This window comes from Vulpes vulpes, chromosome X (genome assembly GCF_048418805.1).
Source record: "Vulpes vulpes isolate BD-2025 chromosome X, VulVul3, whole genome shotgun sequence".
In the NCBI taxonomy this organism is placed as follows: Eukaryota; Metazoa; Chordata; class Mammalia; order Carnivora; family Canidae; genus Vulpes; species Vulpes vulpes.
The window spans coordinates 87,568,157-87,594,622 of record NC_132796.1 but is presented as its reverse complement, the minus strand read 5'-3'; the positions used below and the strand labels follow the sequence as shown (position 1 = coordinate 87,594,622).

The 26,466-nt window shown below is 48.2% G+C and overlaps 1 protein-coding gene across 7 annotated transcripts in view; it reads right to left on the bottom strand.

The window, feature by feature from the left end:
* Window positions 1-25,026, bottom strand: part of DOCK11 (dedicator of cytokinesis 11) — a 189,608-nt gene extending 164,582 nt beyond the window's left edge. For all 7 annotated transcript variants that reach the window (XR_011998218.1, XR_011998219.1, XM_072743983.1 and 4 more), the window contains exon 1: window positions 24,709-25,026. Coding sequence is in view for 5 of the 7 variants with exons in the window: in XM_072743983.1 (XP_072600084.1) it covers window positions 24,709-24,810 (102 nt within the window). In the remaining 2 variants the exon portion in view is untranslated. The remainder of the gene's footprint in view (window positions 1-24,708) is intronic.
* Window positions 25,027-26,466: the final 1,440 nt, after the last annotated feature.

Below are 26,466 nucleotides of genomic sequence, written 5' to 3'. Positions count from 1 at the left end.
CAAGACCAGTCAGTCCTACAACCACAGGAACCGAGCTGTGCCAACCTGAATGCGCTTGGAAAAGGCCCCTGAGCTCCCAGATGACAAGACACCCCTGCCAACACCTGTGAGACTCCGAGGAAAGACTCCAGCTGAGCCCTGCCCATACTTCTGACCCAGAGAGACTATGAAATAAGAAGTTATTTAAAGCTGCTCATGTTGTAGTAATAGGCAGTGCTGCAATAGAAAACTAATACGGTCAGGGGTGCCTGGGTGGCGCCAACTGTTAAACATCAGACCCTTGGTTTCAGCTCAGGTCATGATCTCAGGGTCGTGACATGGAGCCCTGCATCGGGCTCAGTGCTTTGCGGGGAGTGTGCTTAGGATTCTCTCATTCTCCTTCTGTTCCCGCTTCCCTAGCTCTCCCTTAAAAAACAATACCTAACACAGTCAGGATTCCAAGCAATGCCGTCTAACTCTGGCGTACGTGCTCTGGCAGTTTCACAAATTCTTAACCATTTTTAACTCTTCAAAAAGAATGGAGACATATATTTCTATTGAACAGTGACGGTTATGATCTTTGCCTTTTGGGATAGCTTTCTCAAGTTTCAGAAATGTTTTTGTCATATTCTAGTATACAAAGACATTTTGTGATTAATAAAATTATAAATGCAATGTACTCTAATATAATATTGTAAGAGGTAAGCTATGAAAACACAAGCAGGATGGAAAACAAAAAGATTGTATTTCCCAAAAACACCTTGTTGAAGCAGGCTTGGCCTTTGCAAGGGCTCTGGGCTGAGCTGCTCACAAATATTTTCCTTTTGACTATATGGCATGATCTGCAAGATCTGTCATCTGGTGCCTCTAAGGAGATGACAACACATTACCTCTTTTAAGAGGGCCCAACTGAAACATCATTGAATAGGAGAAGCCAGTGAATTCTTTGCTGGAGTGAAATCAATTTTTTTTTTTTTGAGAGAGAGAGAGAGAGAGAGAGAGAGAGAGAGAGAGAACACGGCCATGCACATGGCTGGGGGCTGGGAAGCAGAGGGAGGGAGAAGATCCCAAGCAGGTTCTACCCACAGAGTGGAGCCCGACAGGGGGCTCGTGATCCCATGACCCTGAGATCATGGCCTGAGCCCAAATTAAAAGTTGGACGCTCAACTGACTGAGCCACCCAGGAAGAACCCTTGCGTGAAATCCACTTAAAGAGAGTCTCAAAAAATTAAACACTGGTTCTTCCTGGAGTGCATCAGTCACTAACTCATGTTTCATGTTCTCTCTCACACATTCACACACACACACACACACACACACACAACACACAGGGGTGGGGGGTGCAAATTACATGAATAATGGCTGACACTTAGCTGATGCCCAGTGTTTACCATGGACCATCTCACGTAGGCCCACACTTACCTTACAAAGTAGGTATTGTTATCAGTGGCACGCCCATGTGATAGACAACGAAATTGAGGCTTAGGAAGGCTGAGTAACTTTCCCAATATTCCGCAACCAGAAAGTGACACTTCTCCCCAGATGCCAACACGTGCTCAGTCCCTTTGCAGCATGACCTGTGCTTCTGCAGTCCTCCAACAGGAGAACAATCCTTCTATCCTTCCCAGTACCTCGCAACATGCCTTCACACAGGAAGGCTCAAGAAGTGTTTGCTGCTGTTGATAAAGAATGAGGTCAGTGCCTGAGGGGCCAGGTAAGGCTACCAGAGCATTCATGGTTATGAGATGGGTAGGGAACAGTTGAGTTGGGGCAGGGAGGTGGGCTAGAGGCAGCCCCCCACCTCTATGGGTGCCAGTCTAAAAGTAAGTGAACTGGATCCTGCTACTTAGAACTCCAAATACATGTTGGCCAGCCATATACAGGAAGATTTGATTCTGGCCCTAAGATCATAAAAAGAAAAAAGAAAACTAACCCAGTTTTCCAGAGTTTATTTCTTCCTTTTGGAAAAGCTTCTGCTACACATCTGGAAGTGATTTTCTAACACACTAGTTCCAATGAGTCATCTACAATATTAAGCAATGATTCCATAGGGTGAACCCTGATCATATTTTTCCATTAAGTGGCATCCACTGAGGTCAATGAAAGGCAAAGGCTGACCCAGGCTCGGAGAACCGCACCCTCTACAGCCCCATTTTATATTGTCAAGAACATGGGTTTGAAGAAGTGCAGGAATGCAATCCATCTCCCAGCACTAATGCAAGACTCTTCCAAATACACTCAGTTTCCTTCCACTGGTCATGTGCAGAAAGACGGATCCAAAGGCTGCTTGAGGGGGGCAGCAACCCCCAGTAAACCTGGCAGGGGCACCATTATGAGGCTATAATACAGGGGAGTCAGAAATACAGGGGGTCAGGGTTGGGGAGCAGAGGGTAGAGGTTGGGGGGCTCCCTGGACAAAAGAATAAAGACAACCTATGGTACCCAGAGTACAGCAAAAGCTCAAGAACCTTAATGCAGCCAGCAAGCAATTCCCCAAGGAATATTCTAGAAAGGGCTGCCAATTCACTCCTTGCTCTTTCAGCCACATCCTAATATACTCATTCCAACCATCAACTTTTAACCCATATCACATTGGTTTCCTAATATTTCAAACTTCTCGTATTGATGTTTACAAGTATAATTCAAGTCCATTCCCCAGCGTCTTCTGACACTTGGATTTCTTTCAGGTTACAATGAGGGAATGAGTCATGTTCTTTCAGAGACTAAGGAGCCACTTACAAAGTCTATTTTAAATCTTTCAGGTGACAAGGGTATTATTTAGTTCCCAGAAGCAATAATTGACTTGAATGGCTTCCTCAGGGCTGAAGGAGTTAATGCAACTTCCCAGAGCAATTCTTCTCTCCCAGACCCCCGGCTCAATTTGATTTTAAATGGCACGGGAGCTAGAGAAACCTAAACCATTAAATCCTACCTTCCAAAAGATATAAATTAGTGGGTGTTCATTTGCATGACAAAAGGATTCTTTGCCGTGCCAAAGGATTCCAATCAAGTTTATTCAAAAATCAGATTCCCCTAATGTATGCGAAATGATTTGATTTGCACGTGGGCTTCAGAGCAAACACAGCTGTACCAAAGCCAGAATTTGATTAGCAGGTACCTCTTGACGGTGATTTTGGCTTCCGAGACCCATCTCAGAAGGTGCCATGCACCGCCTCCAGGGTCATACAGCGACGAGCCGACCTTAAAATTTCTGACTCATTATCCCCCATTCTAACAATAAAATTGCTTTGCTTTTACCTAGCACTTTTCATCCCAAGCCTTCAAAGTGCTCAATCCACATTTGCTGGCCTTCGTAATTATGTCAAACGGAGTTGGCGAGAGAGCCAGGAAAGCAACCTTCCAAACTAGCAGGGCTGGGAGAGAAAATGAGGACCACTGACAGGCAGAAAAATGAGTGGCCCACAGAAGCACAAAAGAACAGCATTTAAGTTTATCTCCCACAACAAGAAAAATACCATACTTCACGCATCTTACTTTTTAAAAATAGACAGTTTTGGGGTTTTTTTTTTGCAAGCAGGTTTAGGTTCAAAGCAAAATTGAGCAGCAAGTACAGAGGGTTCCGTTCCCGTGTACCCCCTGCCCACACACACGCGCGCAGCTCTCCCATTATCACCGTCCCACACCCGAGAGGTACATTTGTTAGGATCGAACCTACGCTCACCCATCATCTTCACCCCAAGTCCACAGTTCAAATTAGGGTTCACTCTTGGTGCGGTCCATTCTATGGGCTTTAACAGACATGTAAGGGCAGGTATTGACCACTGAGTGTCCTACAGAACATACAAAATAGGCCCAGTGCCTCGGAAATCCTCGCTGCGCAGCCTATTCATGCCTCTCACCCTCTTAACTTTATGAGAGATGAACAAGAAACATTCCAAACCCAGGTGAAATACAACAAATCCATTCTTATCGATCGGTTTCATATAATGATCAGAGTGGGGGTGGGAAAGAAGTGAGCAACAGAGGGGGGAGAAGATGGGAGAGGGGACAAGGAAGAGACGAACTCAAGTATGTGTGTGCTGCTAGAAGAAAGGCACAGAGGGCAGAAGACCCGGTTCGCCACGCGGCGTTCCGTGATCTAATTATCTTAAATGTCAGAGGCAAGATCTTCCATTTCAAAGCTCCCAATTTCTCAGTAATTCTCTCATCCATTTGCTCTTAAAGCCACAAGAAGCCTAAGACTATTTTTAAATAAGAGAACAAGGATACAGCATGTGCACAATCAGGAAGATTGCACCCAGAAATCTCTGCAGTATCAATGCATATCGCCTATTAATTAGCTTTACTTGACATGTAAGTCCCTCTAGTGATTAATATTATTAATGGCAGCAAAGGATGACTACGATTACCAACAACCTGAGGCACATTTCACATGCAAGGAAGGTGAGAGCAATTTAAATTTACATTTCAGAAAATTCAAGGTAGACATTTCTGCCTCCCGAAGTTTATTTAAAAAATAGGAAATGGGGATCTGGGTGGCTCAGTCAGTTAAGCAGTCTGCCTTGGGCTCAGGTATCCATCTCAGGGTCCTGGGATCAAGCGCCCCCCACCCCAGGGCTCCTGGCTCAGTGGGGGAGTCTGTTTTTCCCTCTCCCTCTGACTCTCCCCTCCCCACCATCTGTGTGCTCACTCTTTATCTCACATAAATAAAATCTTTATAAAAAAAGAAACATTACATAGATATACATAGTCATACAGGCATATATATCATGTGGGTTTAAGTGTATATACATATACCTTTTGAAACCTCACTTTGTAGAGAACGCATTGTGAGCAAAAACTGGGGAATAATGAAGCAGACAGGAATGAAAAGCAAATGGGAATTGGAAGTCTCTAATTTCTAGACCATCCTCAATTTATTGATTCAACAGACAGAATGTGAGATGTACAAAACACTGGGGAAGGAGCTGCAGGATTAGAGGTGAAATTACCTTAATAATAGCACCATGCTAATTATCATACAGCTACTACATATCATATATATATGTGTGTGTGTGTATGACATAGGACACATAAATACAGCAAGCCTGAAAGGTTAGTATGGAGCTTGTCTGGAATTCTATTTTTTCTGATTATAAAAATAATACCCGCTCCATGCAAAATAAATGAACATTTGCAAAAACAGAAAGCAAAGAATAAAACTTAAAATCTCACCATCTAGAGATACGTACAGTTCATATTCTTATTTAAAGATTTTATGTATTTGAGAGAGAATGTGTGAGCATGAGGAGGGAAAAGGGGTACAGAGGGAGGAGAAGCAGGCTCCTCACTGAGCAGGGAGCCTGACATGGGGCTCAATCCCAGGACCCCGGGATCATGACCTGAGCCACAGGCAGATGCTTAATGGACTGAGACACTCAGGCGTCCCCCTATTATCTCCATTTTACAAATGAGCACAAGGAAGTTCCACAAAGTTAAATTGGGTGCCCAAGGCCACACAGATTGTCAGTGGAATTGCTGGGCCCTGCAGGCACTCTGACCAGTATGCCCGAGCTTTTTCCCCACTCTCTGGCCAGCTCGAGGCACTTACATTCTAATGGACAGAAGTAGTCACAGGTAGTTCTGGGGCAGAGTGAAATCAATCCTCTCTAAAACTCAAGAATTAGCATGGGAAGATGAAAATAATGCCCTCCTCCCAGCCCAAGATCTGCCCCCAACCTAACCCCTGGAACCTGCAATGTTACCTTCTGGCACAAGGGTTCTTACATAAATCAAAGATCATGAATGAGGTGAGGAGATCATTCTGGATTCCTGGGTTGGGCCCTGAATGCCATCACAAATGACCTTATAGGAAACAGGCAAAGGGAGATCTGATACAAGTGAAGAGAAGGCAAGGTGGTCACAGAGGAAGAGACAGGAGTGATGGAGCCACGAGCCACGGAGTGCTGGCAGCTCCCAGAGCGGGGACAGGCAAGGAACAGAGCCTTCCCCAAATTCTCCAGAGGCAGTGAGGCCCAGGGAGATGGATTTCAGACTTCTGGCGATAAGCCTGCAGAAGGAGGGATTTGCTGCAAGTGGGGGAGGTGGGGATCATGGGGGGAGATGGTCATCTGACCTACCCTCTGCAGGCCAGACAGGATTCTCTTGAGCAGAGAAGGGGTCAGAAGGGCATTCCGGGAAGAGGAATCAGCACATGCAAAGGCACTGGAGGTGAGAAGGGGTACAAGTGTCTGGGGAGCAGCGGTGGCCCAGCATGGCCCATGTCCAGAGGGTGGGAAGGGATGCAGCAAGAGAACAGAGTTCAAAGGTGGGCTGGGCCTTACTGCTGGGCAGGAAGGGGAGGAGTGAAGCCTCCACTGGGAAATCTGGGTGCTTGCTTCACTTAGAGGAACATGGAGCCAATGCAGATAGAGTTGGTATTTTTCTGGGTTTGAGGTTTCTGTTACTCTTCCTCATTCTCCTGAGAGGCAGCATTGAATGGTGGTCACTTTCTAGCTATTTCAAGACAATGACTTTGTTGCTTACCGTCCACATGATCCACTCTGACTTGTCATACTACTAGGGACATGTGGACAAAATCCTGCTTAAATGATTTCTCCAGGGAGGGAGCAAGAAACATGACGATAGGATGGACGTCCTCAATTCCATCTGGTGTCCACTGGGAAGATGGGCCTGCCCACCCCACCCCACCTGGGAAACCCACTCTGAAACGTACCAAAGGATTACCCCAAAAAAGCAAAATCCTCCATGAAATTATGCCACGGGAACTTTGTCATGCTTCACTTTTGGAAGGTCTACTAAGCCAAAGGCCACTCTTTCCCAACTAAATCCAGCAGAAAAAAAAAAAAAAAACTCAAAGTGACGTAAACTGGGCTCTGTATCTATAATTATATCATTTCTTTTTTTTAAATTATATCATTTCCTAAACTCTTCATTCTTCTTCCACAATTCTGCAGCTAGAACGTCTGCTTCTTTGGGTTGGAACCAGAGCCAAAGCTAGGACGTTTTAGGGGACAACCTTGCCAGATGTGTAGCTCCACGACGTTTCCTTGGCATCCAGGCCACTGGATTTCCAGAAAAGGCACCAAGCCATCACTAGCTCAGGCCTCTGGAATTTTCCATCCTTGGCTAAAGAAAAGGTTAAAAAAAAATAAAAAGGGCTCTGTCCCCTGGAGGACACTTTGTGGCCAAACACTGAGGAGAGGGGTAAGGAGGTGAGAAAAAGATGAGAAATGGAGAATGGGAGCCATGGAAGGAAGCTCCCCAGAGCATGGCGGACAGGAGCAGCAGAGGCCTTGGCTATGGGAGAGCTCTGGTGCTGGGGTTGGGGCTGGACCAGGGAGCCAGATATACAGATTTTCCAAGAAGGTGGCAGTACAGAGAGATGAACACCCATGGCACAGCTTGGTGAAAATCATTGGGAGGGGAAGAAGAATGAGAGGGTACTAGAAGGTAGAAAGGGGAAGAGAGCACCATGGTAGGGAGAGGACAGAGTCCAGTTAGAGGAAGGCAGGCCCAGAGGGCCAGTCTCAAAGAAAATCTCAGGGGCTTCAAGGAACAACCACCATTGCTGCCATCCCTGCCAAGGAGGGTTGGCTGCCTTGAGAAACATGGGTCTGACTTGGGGATGAGCTGTTGTTCCTCTGCCACCTGAGGGTAGAACAAGTGAGGGCAGGCTGGTCTGGCAGCCGAGTCCCTCCAACCTGGACTCCCGAAAGAAATGTGGCCTCTGCAGGTTTCTGGTGGTCACAAGTCTCTAGACTTCCCCCTGACTCAGTATCCTCTACATTCCTTCACTAACGAATCTGGGGTCCTGAATTATGCGAGTTAACAGTGTACCCTGCCTCCATCCCCTGAATAAACGTCTACTCACCCCTTCGGTCCCAAGAGAAAACCATTCCATTGATCTAGTACAGTTTCAAGAGGGTTTGAGTTTTTCCAGTCTGAATAAAAAAATATACTGCTACGCTCATAAACTACTGTTAATATTTTAATCTCTGGTCCCCTGGTCTATTACAATGATGGGGAAAAATCCTCCCTATGGTCTGAACCTTTTGCATCCTTTAGTTTTCTCAGATTAAGTCTTTGTCTTGCCCTCCCCCATCCCTCCACAACCTTGCCCTAAGTAGATCTAAGCCTCTAACAAGAAATCAGTGGAAACAGATTCTCTGCTTCAGTTCAAGTATCCATTCCAAAAGCATTTTCCTTGAGATTTTAGCACAAACTAAATGTATCTATCTTTTCTCTCAGCTAAGGCAGTTACCTTCCACAGCTCGGCACATCTCTCTCTCTCTAGCTCTCTCTCTCTCTTTCTCTCTCTCTCTCTCTCTCTCTCTCGAGCTCACTCTCTAGCTCTCTCTCTCTCTAGCTCTCTCTCTCTCTCGCTCACTCTCTCTCTCTAGCTCACTCTCTAGCTCTCTCTCTCTCTAGCTCTCTCTCAAGCTCTCTCTCTCTCTAGCTCACTCACTCTCTCTCTCTCTCTCTCTCTAGCTCACTCTCCAACAACACACTTGGTTTCTACTTCCTTCTGGTATATACCACAGGCCTACACGTTCCAGAGTTACAAGGCATCGACTCTGTCACGCAGCTCATTGATCAAAGGCACCCCACCCATAAGCCATGAAGTTCAGATGAGGGCCAGTATAAAACGAAAACCCCTGAAACAGCAGTGAATCAGGAAAATAATATGAAATAAAATCAAATACAATAAGCCAGGCTGAAGGGAAAGAGCCTATAATTCGGAGAAAACACCAATTTTCTACAGAATATTTAAACAGGACTCCAGTTAACAACTCTTCCATCTTTTATAGATTAGTATAGATTGGTAGTATGTGAATACATTAGAAAAAAATTTTTAAGATTTTATTTATATATTTTATTTATTCATGAGAGACACACAGAGAGAAGACAGAAACAGAGGCAGAGGGAGAAGCAGGCTCCATGCAGGGAGCCTGATTCAGGACTTGATCCCAGGACCCTGGGATCACACTCTGAGATGAAAGCAGATGCGCCACCACTGAGCCACCCAGGCTCCCCTAGAAAAAAATTTTAAGCTAATTCCACTGAGAACATCTAAATGTTTTCAGTGAGATGGCTGATAAGGAGAACTGGAACTGTTTTCCTACCAAGGGAGGAAGAAAGAAAAAATGTAACTGGACAAAGGTGAAGATGGTTAATGCAAGCTTTTGTCCCTATAGATTTTTAAAACCAAATCTGGCAGTGGTGGCCGGGGGGTCCCCCAACCTTTTACACAATTTTCAATGCACTACAGCCAGGTCAGTGAGCCAAAGGGCCTGAAAAAAGATTGGCTGGGCCTCAGAGAAATATAGCCGTGGCCAATATGAGTCGATGTAAAAATAGAAAATGCAATCCACATCTATGATGGAGAGCTCCTTCAGAGCAGTAACGCTCTCTGCCTCCAGCTCATCGGGGCTATAACCCTCGCCAGGGTGAGGAGGGCCGCTGCCCCTGTGATCAGCCAGTGAGTGTGAGTCCTCATGATGTGATTCTAAGATGGCAGTGACTGGATTGAGTGAAGAGAGGAAGTTTCAATTTACCTCTCAATTGAGATCATCATGAAACCAGAAAGAGTTCAGAGACATTTTGCCAGTCCTTCTCGCTGTTTCTCTGATCATGTGCTTCAGAAACCATTTCCCATTTCTGGGAAAGGGTCCTGCAGTTACCTTGGAAACACAGGCAGGCCAGGCCTGGTCTAACTTGACCTTCAGGATGAGTGAAGAGTCTCTCATGTCGCACACGAGAGGTGCCTTGGTCAGCCAAAGAGTTTATTCTCTGTAATGTGAAACCATCTCTTTCGCTTTGAAACACACACACAGGGCTACCTGGGTGGCTCCATGGTTGAGTGCCTGCCTTTGGCTCAGGTCATGATCCCGGGATCCTGGGATTGAGTCCCACATCAGGCTCCTTGCAGGGAGCCTGCTTCTCCCTCTGCCTGTGTCTCTGCCCCTCTCTGTGTCTCTCATAAATAAATAAAATCTATAAAAACACACAGACACAGATACACACACACACACACCCCTACACCCCTCACCACTCTTTTCTTTAGCTGGTGGTGGAAATTTCCATAGGCCTAAGCTGGCTAAGTGCCTGCTAAGTGTCTGGCCAGCTTGTATCCTGAAACACCTCAAGTCTGAGAGCAGTGCCCACTTACAAGAACTCCAGACTGAGGCAAGTTTTGTGTGGGAAAAATTTTTTTAATCATGAAGAATTTACGAAAACATCCAAATTGAAATTGCAGACTGCAGACCGGTATGGCTTTCCTTTCAGCCAAAAGTCTCAAAAGGGATTGTGCTTCCTCACTTGAATTCTATGAAGACTTGTGCACCTGGCTAACAGTTTAGCCATCCATCAGATCCCTGCTCCTCCTCCACCAAGTCAGGTGTCCACGCAGAGAACCCAACCCCGGGATTCCACCAAGCCTCAACCTCCAGCAATACCAGTGTGGTAGGAAGAATGCTTTCCCAAAGAGGTCCGACAACTTAATCACTGGAACCTGTGCCTGTGCTACTTTTACATCGCAAGGGGGACTTTGCAGGTGTGATTAAGGATTTTGAGATGGGAAATTCTCCTGCCCTCTCCAGGCAGGACCAGTGTAATCATAAGGGTGCTTCTAAATGAAGGAGAGAGTCAGGATCAGAGAAGGGAATGAGATGACAGGAGCAGCATCAGAGTGACATGATGTACAAAAGACTTGATCAGCCATTGCTGGCAGGAAGACAGAGGAAGGGGCCATGAGCCAAAGAATGCAGGCAGCCTCTGGAAGCTGGAAAAGGAAAGATAACAGATTCTCCCCCGGAGCCTCTGGCGGAAGGGAGGCCCTGCTGATGGACGCCTGGGCATCAGCCTACTGAAACCCATTTTGGACTTCTGACCTCCAGAGCTAGGAGAATAAATGTATGTTTTGAGACACTGAATCTGGGGCAATTTTTCACAGCAGCCATAGGAAATGAATAAGGCCATGTGTCTAGTTCAACCCTCAACAGGGCCACTGGTTGGACCTGCTCCTCCTCCTGGCCACTCTGCCTTCCCCGCATTCTCTAAGCAGATGCTCACCCCTTCAGTCCACTGATCCCACCGTGCTGGGCTCAAACTGTTTTATGGTCCCAACGAGGGCGAGGGCAGCCCTAGTCAGAATGAGCAAGAAGACCAGAACTTGGGACACCTGGGTGGCTCAGTGGTTGAGCGTCTGCCTTTGGCTCTGGGCATGATCCCAGTCCAGGGATCAAGTCCCACATCGGGCTCCCTGCAAGGAGCCTGTTTCTCCCTCTGCCTGTGTCTCTGCCTCTGTGTGTCTCTCATGAATAAATAAATAAAATAAAATCTTAAAAAAAAAAGAAGTGAGGGTGACAAAACATGAGAGATCCCTAACTCTGGGAAATGAACAAGGGGTAGTGGTAGGGGAGGTGGGCAGGGGGTTGGGGTGACTGGGTGATGGGCACTAAGGGGGCACTTGGCGGGATGAGCACTGGGTGTTATGCTATATGTTGGCAAGTTGAACTCCAATAAAAAATAAAAATTAAAAAATAAAAATAAAGAAAACAAATGATGGTTAAAATAATAATAATAATAATAATAAAATCAGAAAAAAAAAGAAGTCTGGAACTCACTTCTAGAGGACTCAGAAAACTGCCTGGAAAGCCAAGGCAGAGGGGTTAGATACAGGAGATAGGGTAAGACAAGGACACCGTGACTGGGACAGTGACACAAGGGGACAAGGAAGAAGATAAAACCTAATGACTGGAAATGAATTTCAAATATAGGGCTGAGCCAGCAGCCTATAGGACTTTGAGGCCCTATAGCCAGGACTTGAGCTCTGGATTCGAGTTCTCTAATGTCCCCTGCTTAGGCCCAGGCTGGTCTCTGAGCCTAGGACAGTGCTGAGCCAGAAGTGGACATCTGAGTAGCTCTAGAGACAGGAGGGAAGGAGGGAAGCAGGGAGAGAGAGCCAGGCTTCCAATGCAGGACTAAAGTGAGGAGCCTTACAGAATTCTGTTCTAGATCTCCCAGTGAGCCTTCTGCCCCAAAGCTCATTTGCAATGGGTGGACAGAAGCAGAATTCTTCCACAGGCAGTCATGGCGGCCCCCCAGTGGTGGAGAAGCACTTCTTCCCCGAGCTCAGGTTAGCCACAAGAACCTTCTTGGCTCTATAAGCCACAAAGCGTGATGGAAACCCTCTGCTGGACGGAGGGAGAGCAACTGGCCCCGAGGAGCTTTTAAAATACTGATGTGGTTCAATTTTTGCACCAGTTGATTCAGTGGCCCCCTGGACCGAAATTATTTCTTGGTGGTAAGTTAGGCACCTCACAGGTGGTATTCCCTCTTTCGGGTCTCTAGGAAATGATTTACTGCGGTGAAACATGAGGAACTTGTTAACCTAGGAAAATAAACCAGTTCTGCCCACAGGACTCTTCTACGCCCACCGCGAGCACCGACACCGGGTCCTGCAAGGTGCAAAACGGGCAGCGTCTCAAGTGGGGAAACTCAGCTACTAATATCAAAGGCCTGGAGAGACATGCTGATGTTATTTTGGGGCAGCACTAACCCGCACCAAAAAAAAAAAAAATCATAAAAACAGTTAACAGTTCCATGAATATGATCCCAGGTACCTCTGCAGAGCCAGTGTTCTAGAGATCTTTTTTTCCATATAGCTATTCAAATAGCAAAGAAGGGAAGAACGGCCAATTGCAAACAGTTCTCAAAATCCTTGGGCTTACTTTGACAAGGGAAAATCTATACGGATCTTGCCCACATTTCTCAGTAACAACCCCACCTCTCTCTCTCTCTCTCTCTGGTCCTCACCTCCCACCTTGCTGCTACAGAGGCCTAAGCTCACTCAGAAATAGACACGGTCTCCCAAGAGGAGGAGATCCTCACCGACGCCACACAGAAAGAGCTTCCTCCACCTGATTTATTGGGGGAATCTAGGCCAGAAGCTAGTGCTGCTTTACCTGACTGTACCACAGGAGACCATACGCCTGGAATTCATGACCCGTTCCGTCATTTAGTGAATATGGGCAGCCTACAGCCTGTGTCTCTCTCTTCCCACTTCTACGACAGAGGGGGGAGGGCGATAGTGTCCGATAGTGACCTGGCAAAACATGCATGGTCATGAGTATGACAACGTTTTTAACCCTTCGTATGACAGGGGCTATAAAAATACAAGGCCTCATCATCTAAAACAAATACTTTATACAAATGCATTCCCCAGCCTCCTGACACACTTCACTGAAACACTTCAAATGAAGATGTCCTGTCTGAGGCCTGGAAGAACACGTGACTTTCTTAGTTAAATCTCACCTGGTTAGGGACATCTGGGTGGCTCAGTGGTTTAGCATCTGCCTTCAGCTCAGGTCGTGATCCCGGGGTCCTGGAATCGAGTCCTGCATCAGGCTCCCCGCAGGGAGCCTGCTTCTCCCTCTGCCTATGTCTCTGCCTCTCTCTGTGTGTCTCATGAATAAATAAAATCTTAAAACCAAAACAAAACATTTAATACAAATACATTCCCCAGCCTCCTGACACACTTCACTGAAACACTCCAAATGAAGATGTCCTGTCTCCAAGGCCTGCAGGAACACGTGACTTTCTTAAACCTCACCTGGTTAAAACAGTTCAGTCATTAGGGAAAGCATCAGGATGGGAAGTCAAAATATCCTCAAACATTTCTCAGCAACCGGAAACGTACATGATCCAACATAAGCTGTTGAGAAACGCAAAACTACAACTTCCTGGGAATGAGAAACTCAACGGGCAACAAAAATAAGGTGCAGAACAACTGCAGGAAATCGTTGATAGCAAATTTAGGCCTGATTGTTCAGGGCTGTGTGCAGACAACAGCTAAACCATGTGTCGCTCGAACAGCTGCCAGATTTTCCATCCTATCAATGATCCTGGAAACCTGTCCACACTACTCCTAACAGAACCTATCCTGCTACCACAAAACCAGAAAGATTGCTGAATACAAAGTCCATTAATTTCTTTTTTTTAATTTTTATTTATTTATGATAGGTACACAGTGAGAGAGAGAGAGAGGCAGAGACACAGGCAGACGGAGAAGCAGGCTCCATGCACCGGGAACCCGACGTGGGATTCGATCCCGGATCTCCAGGATCGCGCCCTGGGCCAAAGACAGGCGCTAAACCGCTACGCCACCCAGGGATCCCTAATTTCTTAGGAGACATTTAGGCTCTAACAGTTTTCCACGAAGATACAGGTTTCCAAAAGATCTTTAAAAAGGCACTGGAATTTGATTTTCAATACTGACTTTAAAAAAAAAGTGAGCCTGCTTCTCCCTCTGCCTCTGTGTGTGTCTCAAATGAATAAATAAAATCTTTAAAAAATAAATAAAAAAGTGAAGATTAATGAGCAAAAGGGACTCAGTAAAGTTTTGGGAGGGGAAGGAACAAGCACCGAAGTCCTGTTTTTCCATACAGAACTCAGTCCTCCTCTACCCCTCCTTTTGCATCAACCACTTGGGACAGTCATCAAGGTCAGTGCTTTGGCCCAAGGCCTCGCACGCAAGTTCCACAGACCAGAGGACCCTCTCCGAGGGCAAGGGTCGGGGTGTGCCTCCCTATTAGAAGACCAGCCTTCCTCCTCACTCATCAGACTAGTCTGAAGGCAAGAACTGCCAAAGCGCCAAAGCCCCATCTCACATCTGCCAGTTTATTCTTCCAGGAAGGGCAGGAGTCTTGGCTGAACCACGTAGTTCTCACCTGTAGGGGCATGATTCAGAGCAAGGAACTAAGAAAGCCAGGGTGCGAGCTTCCCTTCTGCTGGATTACTCTGGCCTGGTGACTTGTGATGCATACACACAAGACCCCTTGCCCACCACGCAGCCCGGGCCTATTGAGAGCTGATGGCACTCAGCAGAGCCCTGTGCCAAGCCCAGCTTTAAGTGCTTCAAAAGTCACGACTCCCTTAGGCCTTTCCACAAGCTCATGAGAGGGGCTATCAAGACACAAGAAGGTCAAATAACTGAACCAAGGTCACCCAGTAAGTAGCGGAGCTGAACTCTGAACCTCAGGCCGCGTCCTTCCAGATCCAATGCACTCTGTAATCATGCTGCTCTAACAAGCCCCAGCTTCCAGGCTAGGGAGCTCAAGGAGATTGCCCCTTTGCCCCAGGCCTTGCCCTGAACCTCCAGGGTGGAGCCCTGTGAGAATCAAAAGGGCATCTGGCTCTGGGTTGATAGAAGCGGCAGGCCAACATTACCCATAAACCCCTCTGCGCCCTGCAAACGCTGAAAGAAACCAAGAGATCTAAATCCCAGAGATGTGGATCATAAAATGACGGCTGGATTCACAGAAAAGGAGAAAGAGTTCTAGCTCCTTCTCAACCCCGTGGTTTCTGGCCTGCCTTTCTGCGTTTTAAAACAAAAAACTGAACAAAACACGAAAAAATTCTTCAATATGCCTTACTAATGATTCTGCATCTCAGAAGAAAGTAACACCCAGGTAGGTTAATGACTCCTTTGAACTGGGTTCCCACAAACAAGCAAGGGTGGGGAGGAGTGGGTGTTCTTGAGGTGGAGTCATGAAGGATCTATCTGGAAAGGTAGCAAGCACTTCTTTCAGCCCATGGAGGTCATGTAAAGAAAAGCCAAGGTGACTTACACAGGAACACTACACACGAATTTGAGTGTTAGACGTTACCATTTACTTTTCCCGATCTCATTTAAAAAAAAAAAAAAAGGCCTTTGTAGTCAAATAACTGTGGGAAATGCCATAGACACGAACACTGTTCCTTAGCAAAGGCCTATCTAACATTGTTGAACCCGTAAAGGATCCAACTCTTGAAAAAACGTTAAGGATCACAAAAACAGAACATGGGGCGGGGGAGGGCAGAGATGATGTCACTAACCGAAGGCAGAGGCAGGATGGCTAGCCTCCTGCCAACTTCTGTCTTCTCCATTTGGGTTATTTGCATACATCTAATCTCCCTTCCAGACCTGTGAGGACCTGTGAGTCCCTTCAGGGCAGGAAACATCCTATGCAGCCCCTCTTCTCTGCCCTTCAAACCCTGGGAGGGGGAGCTGCCCAGGGGGTGACCTAACTTCCCATCTCTAACTGGAAGTCTGGGGCTGGCCTCCAGATCATTCCTCCATGCCCCGCCTCCCACTTCCCTAATCACCCCCAAAGGTGCAAACTTCTTTCATCAGCTAATCTTGCCTACAATCTCATCTCAGCCCGGCTCTTCCTCCCCTCCCTGATCCCATGTGGAACACGTCTCTGCCCTCAAGAACCCTGGTCTTGGGGTGCCCGGCTGGCTCAGTCAGTAGAACATGACTCTTGATGTCAAGAGTTGTGAGTTCGAGCCCCATGTTGGGCTGAAGGCTGACTTTAAAATAAGTATTAAGGGATCCCTGGGTGGCGCAGCGGTTTGGCGCCTGCCTTTGGCCCAGGGCGCGATCCTGGAGACCCGGGATCGAATCCCACGTCAGGCTCCCGGTGCATGGAGCCTGCTTCTCCCTCCGCCTGTGTCTCTGCCTCCCTCTCTCTCTCTCTCTGTGACTATCATAAATAAATAAATAATTAAAAAAAAAATTTTAAAAAAAAAGGCTGGGGCAGCCCAAGTAGCTCAGTGGTTTAGTGCCTCCTTCAGCCCTGGGGTCCCGGGGTCGAGTCTCACGTCTGGCTCCCTGCATGGAGCCTGCTTCTCCCTCTGCCTGTGTCTCTGCTTCTCTGTGTGTCTCTCATGAATAAATAAAAATAAAATTTTTGTTAAAAAAAGGAACCCTAGTCTTCTGCCAGAACATAACACGACATGCTCAGCCATTCCCTAGAACGCCCGGCTTAACTACAACCTGGTTTTGTCCTGACAACCGTCTCAGGATAAGGTTGCTCATTTTCTTTTCCTTTTCATCACCAAACACCAAGCACGCTTTTCCTCCTCCCATTCACCCGAAGCCTCGGCCCCATCTTGACTCCACCTCCTCTCCTCTCTTCCTCCCACTTCTTCCTTCCCCTTCAAGAATCCCCAAATCCTGCTGATTCTATCACTGAAACACTTCGGACATCCTCCCCCTTATCTCCATTCTCACCGCCCCAGGTAAGCCGTTCTTATCTCTCTCCAGAAATATGTAACTAGATTTCAATTAGTGACCTGGCCTCCACTCACCCAACACCTTGTCCATCCTGCAGGCCGCTGCCAGTGTATTTTCCGCTGAGGCCCCACTGTGTGAGGCAGTGGGGGCATAGAGATGAATGCACAGGCCCTGACTTCTTGGCTAATTATCTAGAAAGGGCAAAAACCATTGCCCCCTCCCCCTTCCATGATAGACCCCTCTAGATCACCTTTGTTTCACCAGATCTCTCTCTTTAAAAAAAACTTTATAAATCACTTATACATCAGACAATCCATACACTACCCTCTTTAATTTTCGTAAGAACCACATCAGGTAGGTACTATTTATCTCCATTTCACAGATGAGGAAAATAAGATTTGGTTATTTGCCTCGGTTCACAAGGCAAGCGGATGACAGAGGCCAGATTCAAGCCCAGGTCTGACTCTTGAGACTGGGCTCTTGCCTCCCCCATTTGAAGTAGGATGCTGAAATTCTGGAAAAGGGTCCAAACAGGATAACCATGATGGTGAAGAATTTTGAAATCAAGTCATGTGAGAAATAGAGGAAAGTAATGAAGTCTCTGGCTTTTGTGAAAAATGACATGGCATAGGGGCGCCTGGGTGGCTCAGTCAGTTAAACAGCTGACTCTTGATTTCAGCTCAGGTCATGATCTCAGGGGGTCCTGGGATCGAGCCGTGTCAGGCTTGTGCTGGGCGTGAAACCTGCTTGAGTTGCTCTCTCTTCCTGTCCCTCTGCCCCTCCTCCCCCTAAAAAAAAAAATGACATGGTGGATGTCTCCAAATATTTGAAGGGTTGTCATGTGAAAGAGGAAGCAAACATATTCTGTGTGGTTCCAAACAGCAGAGCTAGGCCTGCAGTGGCAGGATTTACAGAGCAGATTTCAGCTCAAGAACATTTTCTAACACACTCCTCTTAACGGGCAAGTAGTGTTTAAGGAGAAGCTAAAATCATCATTTATCAGGGGTATATGTAGGGAACATTCCTGCCTTGAGTGGGCCAGTGGTCTAGATCAGTTTTTCTGTGCACATCAGAATCACCTTGGGTAGTTTTTAAAAATACGGATGCCTGGCCCCACCCCAGACTTATCGAAACAGAATCTTGGGGTTAAGACCGTTATTGCAAGAATTACAAACAAGGAAATAAGTCTGTAAGAAGGTTCACTCAAATCCTCAAAAGAAGAAATACAAGTGGCTAATCAACTTATGAAAAACTCTTCAAGAGCAACCAAAGAAATGCAAATTAGAACAGTGCTATACCATTTACCTCCTATCAGATTGCAAAGATTAAAAAATATTAATAACCGGTGTTGGCATGGGAGAGGGGAAATGAACATGTGCATATTCTGATAAAATAGTAAATGCCAACAGCTTTCTGCAAAGCAATTCAACAGTATGTTCCAGGGGACTTTTTTTCCCCCTTTTAATTAATGCATTTGTTTTTAAATTCCAGTATAATTAACATACAGCATATTAGTTTCAGATGTACAATACAGTGATTCAACAATTCTATACATTACTCACTGCTCTTCACAATACCTGTACTCTTGATCCCTTTATTCACTGATTTCACCCAGCACCCCCATCCACCTCCCCTCTGGTAACCACCAGTTTGTTCTCCAGAGGGCTTTTTAATACTAAAAATATGTCTAATGTTGGAGCAAGCAATCCCATTGCTGGAAATTTCTCCTAAAGGGGCAAGTTTGAAAAATGCCTGCTCAAAGACATTCACCAATTAAGGTTTGTACCAATGCCATTCCAAATATGTTTTTTAAAAGATTTTATTTATTTATTCATGAGAGACACACAATGAGAGGCAGAGACACAGGCAGAGGGAGAAGGGAACCTGATGTGGGACTTGATCCCAGGACCCAGAGACCATGACCTGAGCCAAGGGCTGATGTTCAACCACTTGAGCCACCCAGGTGCCCCGAAAGAATTTTCTGCAGTGACAGAAATGTTTTAGGTCTGCACTGTCCTATATGGAAGCCACAAAGCCAATCTGTTAAGTTCATTTCTTTTTTTTTAAGGATTTAATGTATTTATTCATGAGAGATACGGTGGGGAGGGGTTGCACAGACACAGGCAGAGGGAGAAGCAGGCTCCATTCTATGCAGGGAGCCTGATGTAGGACTCGATCCAGGGTCTCCAGGACCACACCCTGGGCTGAAGGCAGCACTAAACTGCTGAGCCACCCAGGCTGCCCTGTTAAGTTCATTTCTATGTAAATGTAAATGGCCACAGGTGTCTAGCAGCCGCTGTACTGTACAACTCATGTTTATAACACCACAAAATTAGAAACTATCAAAATATCACACAATAAAGTATGATTACCTACTGTACACTCCTAGTGGAATTTTTGGCAGTCATTAAACATGTAGATTTATATTGACTAAAGTGAAGAAACAAATGCTCATAAGATAGTAATAAGCAAAAAAATTATTTTCAAGTTTGTGTGATAGTTTCCCCTATGTTTTCGTAGATATATACACACATAGAGATGAAAGAGTTTTGACATATATACATTAGAATTTTAACAGCCCCTCTGAATAATGAGATGATTATTCTTGTCTGGTTTTCTAACTTTTCTACAACAAACATAAATTTACTACGTAACAATGCAATAATTTTTTTTTTTAAAAAAGGAAGGCCTAACGATGTTTAGAATAGGAAAAGAGTCAATCTAGAGATTTGTTTCCCATATTTGTCTTAGAAAACAAATTCTGCTGTTTGGTTCTTCAAAGAGGGTTCAAGGCAAACTCTGCACTGGGCTTTTGGACAGATCCTATAGAACTGGCTTGCCCTGGGGGCCCCCTAATCTGGGAAGCCCACAGGAGCAGGGAGTCTATGTCTGGTTGAGGCACCAACCCTCCAGGTAACAGTCCTGCAGCTCAGTTCATCCAGAGCCTAGCTAGGTTTGAGAACTGGAAACGCTTGATCAAGAAGCCCATTGCAACCAGCTTTGCTCCGCTGCCTTAGGTTGTTTGGTCCTATATTAGGTACTTTGCACAAATTCCCCTGGGAAGAGGGAGCAGGACTGTGGGTTTGTTTTCAGGCCTTCCCTAAATGAGAACCTAACACACATTCCAAGCAAAGGTAGATAGTTGTGTGCGGTGAGGCAGGGGGACTTAACAGCTGTGGCCACTCTTCAGCCATTCTCAGCTTTTGGAGAGTTTCTCTCTACCAGAGTCCTTAGATGACATCCAGCCGGTGCCAGGCAGGGAAATATCCTGTCTCAAGGGGCTAAAGCCCAGTAACAGCTAGCAACTCTTTCCAGATCCTTCTGCATACAAGGAATTGAGGGTGAGTTGGGTAGCAGCAGGCAAACAGTATTTAAACACCTACCAGGCGACTTTCCCAGGCTGACACAATGCCTCCTCTGAAGGGCAGCCAGAACTCGACAGGTTTACCAAATGCCTTTCCACCGCCACCCACCCCCCAACCCAGGCACCAATAGCTAGAGCCTGAACTGTAACAAAAACACCTTTAAAACTCGGCATTTTAAATGTGTGTATATGTAAACACTTCTCTCTTAATCACACACACTCTCGGGTTATAATATTCCTCCCCAAGCCCCTCCTGGGAAATCTCTGCCAATGGTTAATTCTGTAATTATGTCTTTCCCTCGGCTAAAACTGACCTTCATATAAATACCAAACTTAAAGGAAAATGCAACAACCAGACAATCTCTTTCCCCCGCTGCTTCATTATTTAGTGAATGGAGTCGTGGAAGTACTAATAACTGAATAAAAGTATGAATACGTGACTACATGCTTTATACAGCCCAGGCCCTCAGACTTTTTCAAACGGTGAGCAAAACTGAACGATGTTAGCAACACGCCAACAAGGGTATAATTGTAAAAAAAATAATAATCCAAGAAAACAAAACAAAAACAAAACCCCATCTAAACAGGAAACACTGTATATTTGCTGTATATGTGTTCAGTCCGGAGGGTTTTCCAAGTTCTGGCAAGAAATACACCAGAGGAAAGCGTGACCTGCCCTGGGAATGGCTCCCTAGTGAAATCTTCCAAATACAGGCATAATTCCTTTTATCCTGCTTCATTTTATCATGCTTTGCTGATGACAGTGTGGTTTACAAATTGAAGGTTTCTTGCCAACTGCATCGAGCAGGTCTACTGGCACCATCTTTCCCCAAAACGTGGGCTCATTTTGGATCTGTGTCGTTCTGGTTACTCCCTGCAATATTTCAAACCTTTTTATTATCGTTGTATTTGCTATGATGATCTGTAATCAGTGACTACATCTCACTGAAAGCCCAGTTGATGGTTCACCTTTTTTTTTAAAGTGCTTTAGTATTTTTTAATTAAGGCATCTACAAGGTTTTTTAGACGCAATGCTGTTGCACACTTAACAGACTACAGTATGGTGTAAACATAACTTTCCTCTGCACCAGGAAACCAAAAATTGCATTTGACTCGCTTTATTGTGAGGTTCACTGTCCTGTAGTGGTCTGGAACCAAACCCGCAGTACCTCTGAGGGATTTCTGTGTGTGGCTCCATACTGAAGGCCTGATGCAAGTGTCGTGGGTTTATAGCAGCAAGTGTAAATCCTACTTCAGCTGTCCCTAATAAACACTTTGGGGCTTAAACCAGAAAAGAATCAGAAGTTATGGTGGCAGCTGCAACATGGTCCACTTGCACTCCAGCCGCCCATGGCTTTGCTAACTTTGGTTACTGGCTCTTTGTGTCAGAAAAGCAGGAGCCAAGAGAGGAGAATCCACTCCACTTAAGGCTCTTTCCTGATTTCTTAATTGACGGAACTGCTTAGAAATAGCATTCACCAAGGTGTTATGAATAATCTACAATCCATCTGGGTCCATCATCTAGGTGTCCTATCAACAAAGACCCAACTCGGGCTGCAACCAATAAAAACAAATTAAGAAAATGGCAGCCACATTCACATATAACTAAGCACCTAACACTGTGTCTTATTTTTAAATTTTTATTTATTCATGGGCGGGGGGGTGCTCCATGCAGGGACCCCGAAGTGGGACTCAATCCCGGGACTCCAGGATCACGCCCCGAGCTGAAGGCGGTGCTAAACCGCTGAGCCACCCAGGGATCCCCTACTGTGTCCTGAATGTAGTAGAGGCTCAATAGATATTCACTGGTTTGGATTCCTAGAATCTGTCCTCCTCCCACCTCCCTGCCCCGCCGCCAAGTTCCCAAAATCTCAATGTGGATCACATACCAGAGTAGTAAATAAATATCATTTCTGTGCCTCGCCTGGTAAATATCCATGCACTCGGTCCCAAGTAAACCAGGTTGGCAGCAGCTCCCAGAAAAATCTGCTCCCGCTAAGTTTCTCCTGCTTTGCCACAGAGCCAATGGTAAGGAAGGAGCAGCTGCACCTGTGCTACACAAAATTCTTTTAAAAACCTAAAAGCTGGAGCACCTGGGTGGCTCAGTGGTTATGCAGCTGCCTTTGGGTCAGGCCATGATCCCAGGGTCCTGGGATTGAGTCCCATATCTGGCACCCCATGGGGACCCTGCTTCTCCCTCTCTCTTTGCCTATGCCTCTGCCTCTCTCTGTGTCTCTCATGAATAAATAAAATGTTGTTAAAAAAAAAAGCCTGGGGCACCTGGGTGGCTCAGTTCGCTAGGCACCCGACTCATGATTTCTGCTCAGGTCCTGATTTCAGGGTCATGGGATCAAGTCCCCCCATGGAGTGGAGCTCAGTAAGGAGTCTGCTGGAGATTCTCTTCCTCTGTCCCTCCCTGCTTCTCTCTCTCTCTCTCTCTGAAATAAATCTTTAAAAAATTGAATTAAAACAAAAAACTAAAAGCCTGGGCAAGAATGCTAATGTTAACGTTTTTGCTGCTGAGGGTGGCAGGTCGAATGCTGGTCAAATCCCAGGGGAGGTTTGCTGAGGCCCATTTCTTCTCTTGAGACCATCTGTCCACATCACTGGCTCCCTTCGCACCATGCAGTAGAGGGCCAGCTACCCCTGCTCAATCAAGGTTTTCTTCTTTCTTGAATTTAGGAAAGCATTTCCTGTGCTAGGCAGATTGAATCACTTGTTAGCAATCACCCAAGATGAGAGCCCCGGGTATAAATGCCCCGCACACAGCTTGCCTTCCTCTCTAAGCTGGCCGTGATGACAGTCGAGGTTCCAATCTGACCCTAACAGGACCTCTTTCTAAAATCAGTGAGACGTACAATAAGCCAAGTCCATTAAAACAACATTAAAGGTCTGGTTTTAGATCTGCTAAACAGCAGGATTAAACTTTCAAGGGTCCAGCCACGACAGAGAGATTTCTTTAAAGTCACTTGGCTTTGCACAGTTGTAGCTATTAGGGATCAGATCTTTATCTCAAAGGTACATATTTTACCTTTGATCCTCCTCCAGAACTCCCACTAATGTCAACTTTCTCCACTGTAGGGATCAAGCCCCTAGCCTCCCTTTAATGTTGGCTTTATCGCAGATTCTACAAGATCAACAGAAAAATTACAAGGAAAAGCTGTGAAGTTCCCTTCCAATGATAAGTTGTTTTAACAAAAAGAGCCCACACTTAGCGAAATTTAAACACAGCAGACGAGACACTCTAAGGTAGAGGGAAAGGAGACACAGGAACGAACAACAAAATCCCAAAGTAACAAAACAAACACTAATTAACCAGTCTGATGGCTTATTTAGGGTTTGCTCTCTAGCCCAGGAAATTGGCTACCAGAGTGTCTCGAAAACACAAGGGGCCGAGAGCCCGTTAGCACCGTCCGCTTTCCTCCAGCGCCAGACAATCCGGACGAGGCTGAGGGTGCGATGGAGGGCTCCTGGGGGACTCCCCCCAGGAGTCAACACGCTCTCAAGTCCCCAGCCCCCAGCACCACCCCCGCGGCCGTGAGCGCAGGGGCTCTGACCCCCAGGGCCTCCATCCCCGGACCGGCACACGCCATCGTCCCCCAAACACGGCCCCGTTTCCTGGCCTCCGGAGCGCTCCTAGGTCCCGGGGGACACCCTCGCCCCGTGGCGGGCGACACCGCGCGCACTCGCCCCGGAACCCCGTTGTTTGCAATTCCCTGCCTCCGCCGCAGCAGCCCAGCACCCCTTCGACACCCATCACCACCCTCTCCCCAGTAGCGGGAGGAAGTCGCTCTGCTTCCTCTGTTCTCACCGCCCGCCCGAGCTTGGGAGCCCGGGGCTTTTTGGGTGGGGTTCTCTTTTTGTGTACACAACGTGTGTATGTGTGTGTGTGTGCGCGCGCGCGTGCGTGTGTGTGTGTGTGTGTGTGTGTGCGCAAAATGCTCATCGCATCCTTCCGCCGCGGCTGCCTCAGGTGCCCGCAGAAGGGAACGGGGATCTCGTCGCGCCCCGGTCCCCGGCTCTTTGTGCCGGCTCCAGCGCAGCGAGGTCCGCTCCCCGGCTCACAGCGCCGGCCCGGCCCCGGTTCCGAGCCCCCGAGGGCAGCTCGGCGTCCCGCCGGGCGCACGCCTCCGCCGCGCTGTCAGCGGGCGCCGGGACTCGGACCCCGGCCGGCGGCGGCTGGTGCGCAAACTTACTGAAGCGGAGAAAGAGAGCGCGGCGCGCAGCGGGGGCCGCCGCCGGCGCCGTGGCAGTCCCCGTCCCCGTCCCCGCGCGCGGAAAGCCAGCCCCGCCGCTCTCGCCCGGAGCGCGTCCCCCGGGGCGCCCGGCGCCCCGCCACTCACCAGCACCACGGAGCCCCGCACGGCCTCCGACACGCTCTGCCGGAGCTCAGCCGCCGTGCCGGGCTTGCTGAGCCGCTTGGTGAATTTGCGCACTTCGGCCATGGCAGCGGCGGGCAGGTCGCGGCGGGCTCACTCACTGGCCCGGGCCGGGGCGGCCACGGCCGCGGCTGCTCCCTCTGTTTACCCGCCGGCCGACCGGCCACATCGCAGCTCGGCGGCGGCGCGGCTCCCGCGGCTCCTCCCTCCGGGCCGCGGCTCCTCCCTCGCCCCCTCCTTCCCTCCTCGGCTCGCCCGCGCGCTCCCCGTCCTGCCCCGCCGCGGGGCCGCTCCCTCCCCTGGAGAGCCCGAGCTCGGCTCCTTCGGGCCCCAGGAGGAGGGTGTGTCCGGCGAGCAAGGGTGTGTGCGGGGGGAGGGCGAGCGGACGGGGGGGGGGGCGAGGGTCACGAGGGAAGAGGGGGGAAGTGGCAACCGCTTGGGCTCCGCCCGCAGCTGATGTTGCTGGTGCAGCCGCATCCGGGAGGGGAGATCAAGCTGCTTCGGGGAGATCGGGGAGATCGGGCGGCTTCATTTGTCGCGCGCGCCCGCGCGCGCGCGCGCGTGTGTGTATGTGTGTGTGTGTGTGTGTGTGTGTGTGTGTGTGTCTGGGGTGGTGTAGCGAAATCTCTCCAAGTGTGGGGCGTGTTCTACCCCAGTGCTCCTTTCCCGCCCCGGAGGCTGCGGCGCCTGCGGGAGCGCAGGGGACTCTCGCGTGCGCCCCCCCCCCGCAAGCCCGCGGGGCAGAGGCGGCGAGGGGCTGGGAAGGAACGTGCAGCGGCCGCCTATTGTGTGCTCCGCCGGGAGGGGTCGCGCGGCCGTCGGGGGCGGGGGAGAGAGCGTTTCTGGCCGGAGCCGCTTCGCTGGGTCCTCCCCGCCCCCGCCCCCCCCCCCCCCCCGCACCGCTTTCTGACCCGGAGGGGTCCTGCGCCCTGGGGTGGGCGACCCGGGGAGGGAGGAAGGAGCCGGCTTCGGGGAGTGGGAACTCGCTGCGGCTGCACCCCCTCCACCCCACCCCCACGAGGGCGGGGGAGAGCCGGGTGGCGGGGCCTGAGCCTGTGGCAGGTTGTCTAGTTCTGCACTGGCCGTGCGCTGGGGTGGGGTGGGGTTGGTATTGGGAAGGACATCGCCTGGAGTCGGGGCCGACCCGTCCTCTAGAAGCCTCCACGTGTGCCCAGCTGTCACCTCTCCATCTCCTACTCCTTTCCTTATCCTCTTCACCTAACGAGAAATTCTTTTCCAAGAATAAAAGAACATCTAACTAGATGTAAAACAAACATGCTTAAGACAAATAAGGATGGGAATCTTGGAATACTAGGGACCCTGAAAAAGCTCCCCAGATGTAAAGTGAGAAGCCCCACTGACCTTGGCAATTTTCTGTCTGGTTACTTCATGTGTTGAGAGTTTGAAAATGACCAACAGTTTCTGGGTACCATGGCAGATGCTCCAAGAAGGTTCCTACCACTGCCTTGAGGCACTTGCCCCCCACTTTTCCCAACTTCAGAGACCAAGCAGTGACACCTACATAAAGGACTGTTATGAAAACAAGGACATGGATGACGGTTTCCAGGAACCCGGAATAGGCCCAGTCTTTTAGCACCAAATCTATTCCAGCAGCCATCTCATTGGTCCCAATAAAGCACAGACTGAGGGTCCAATGGGGCTTAGTACCTGGAAGTCCTAGAAAGGTAGAGGCTTTGGGGACATCTGGTGGCTCAGTGGTCG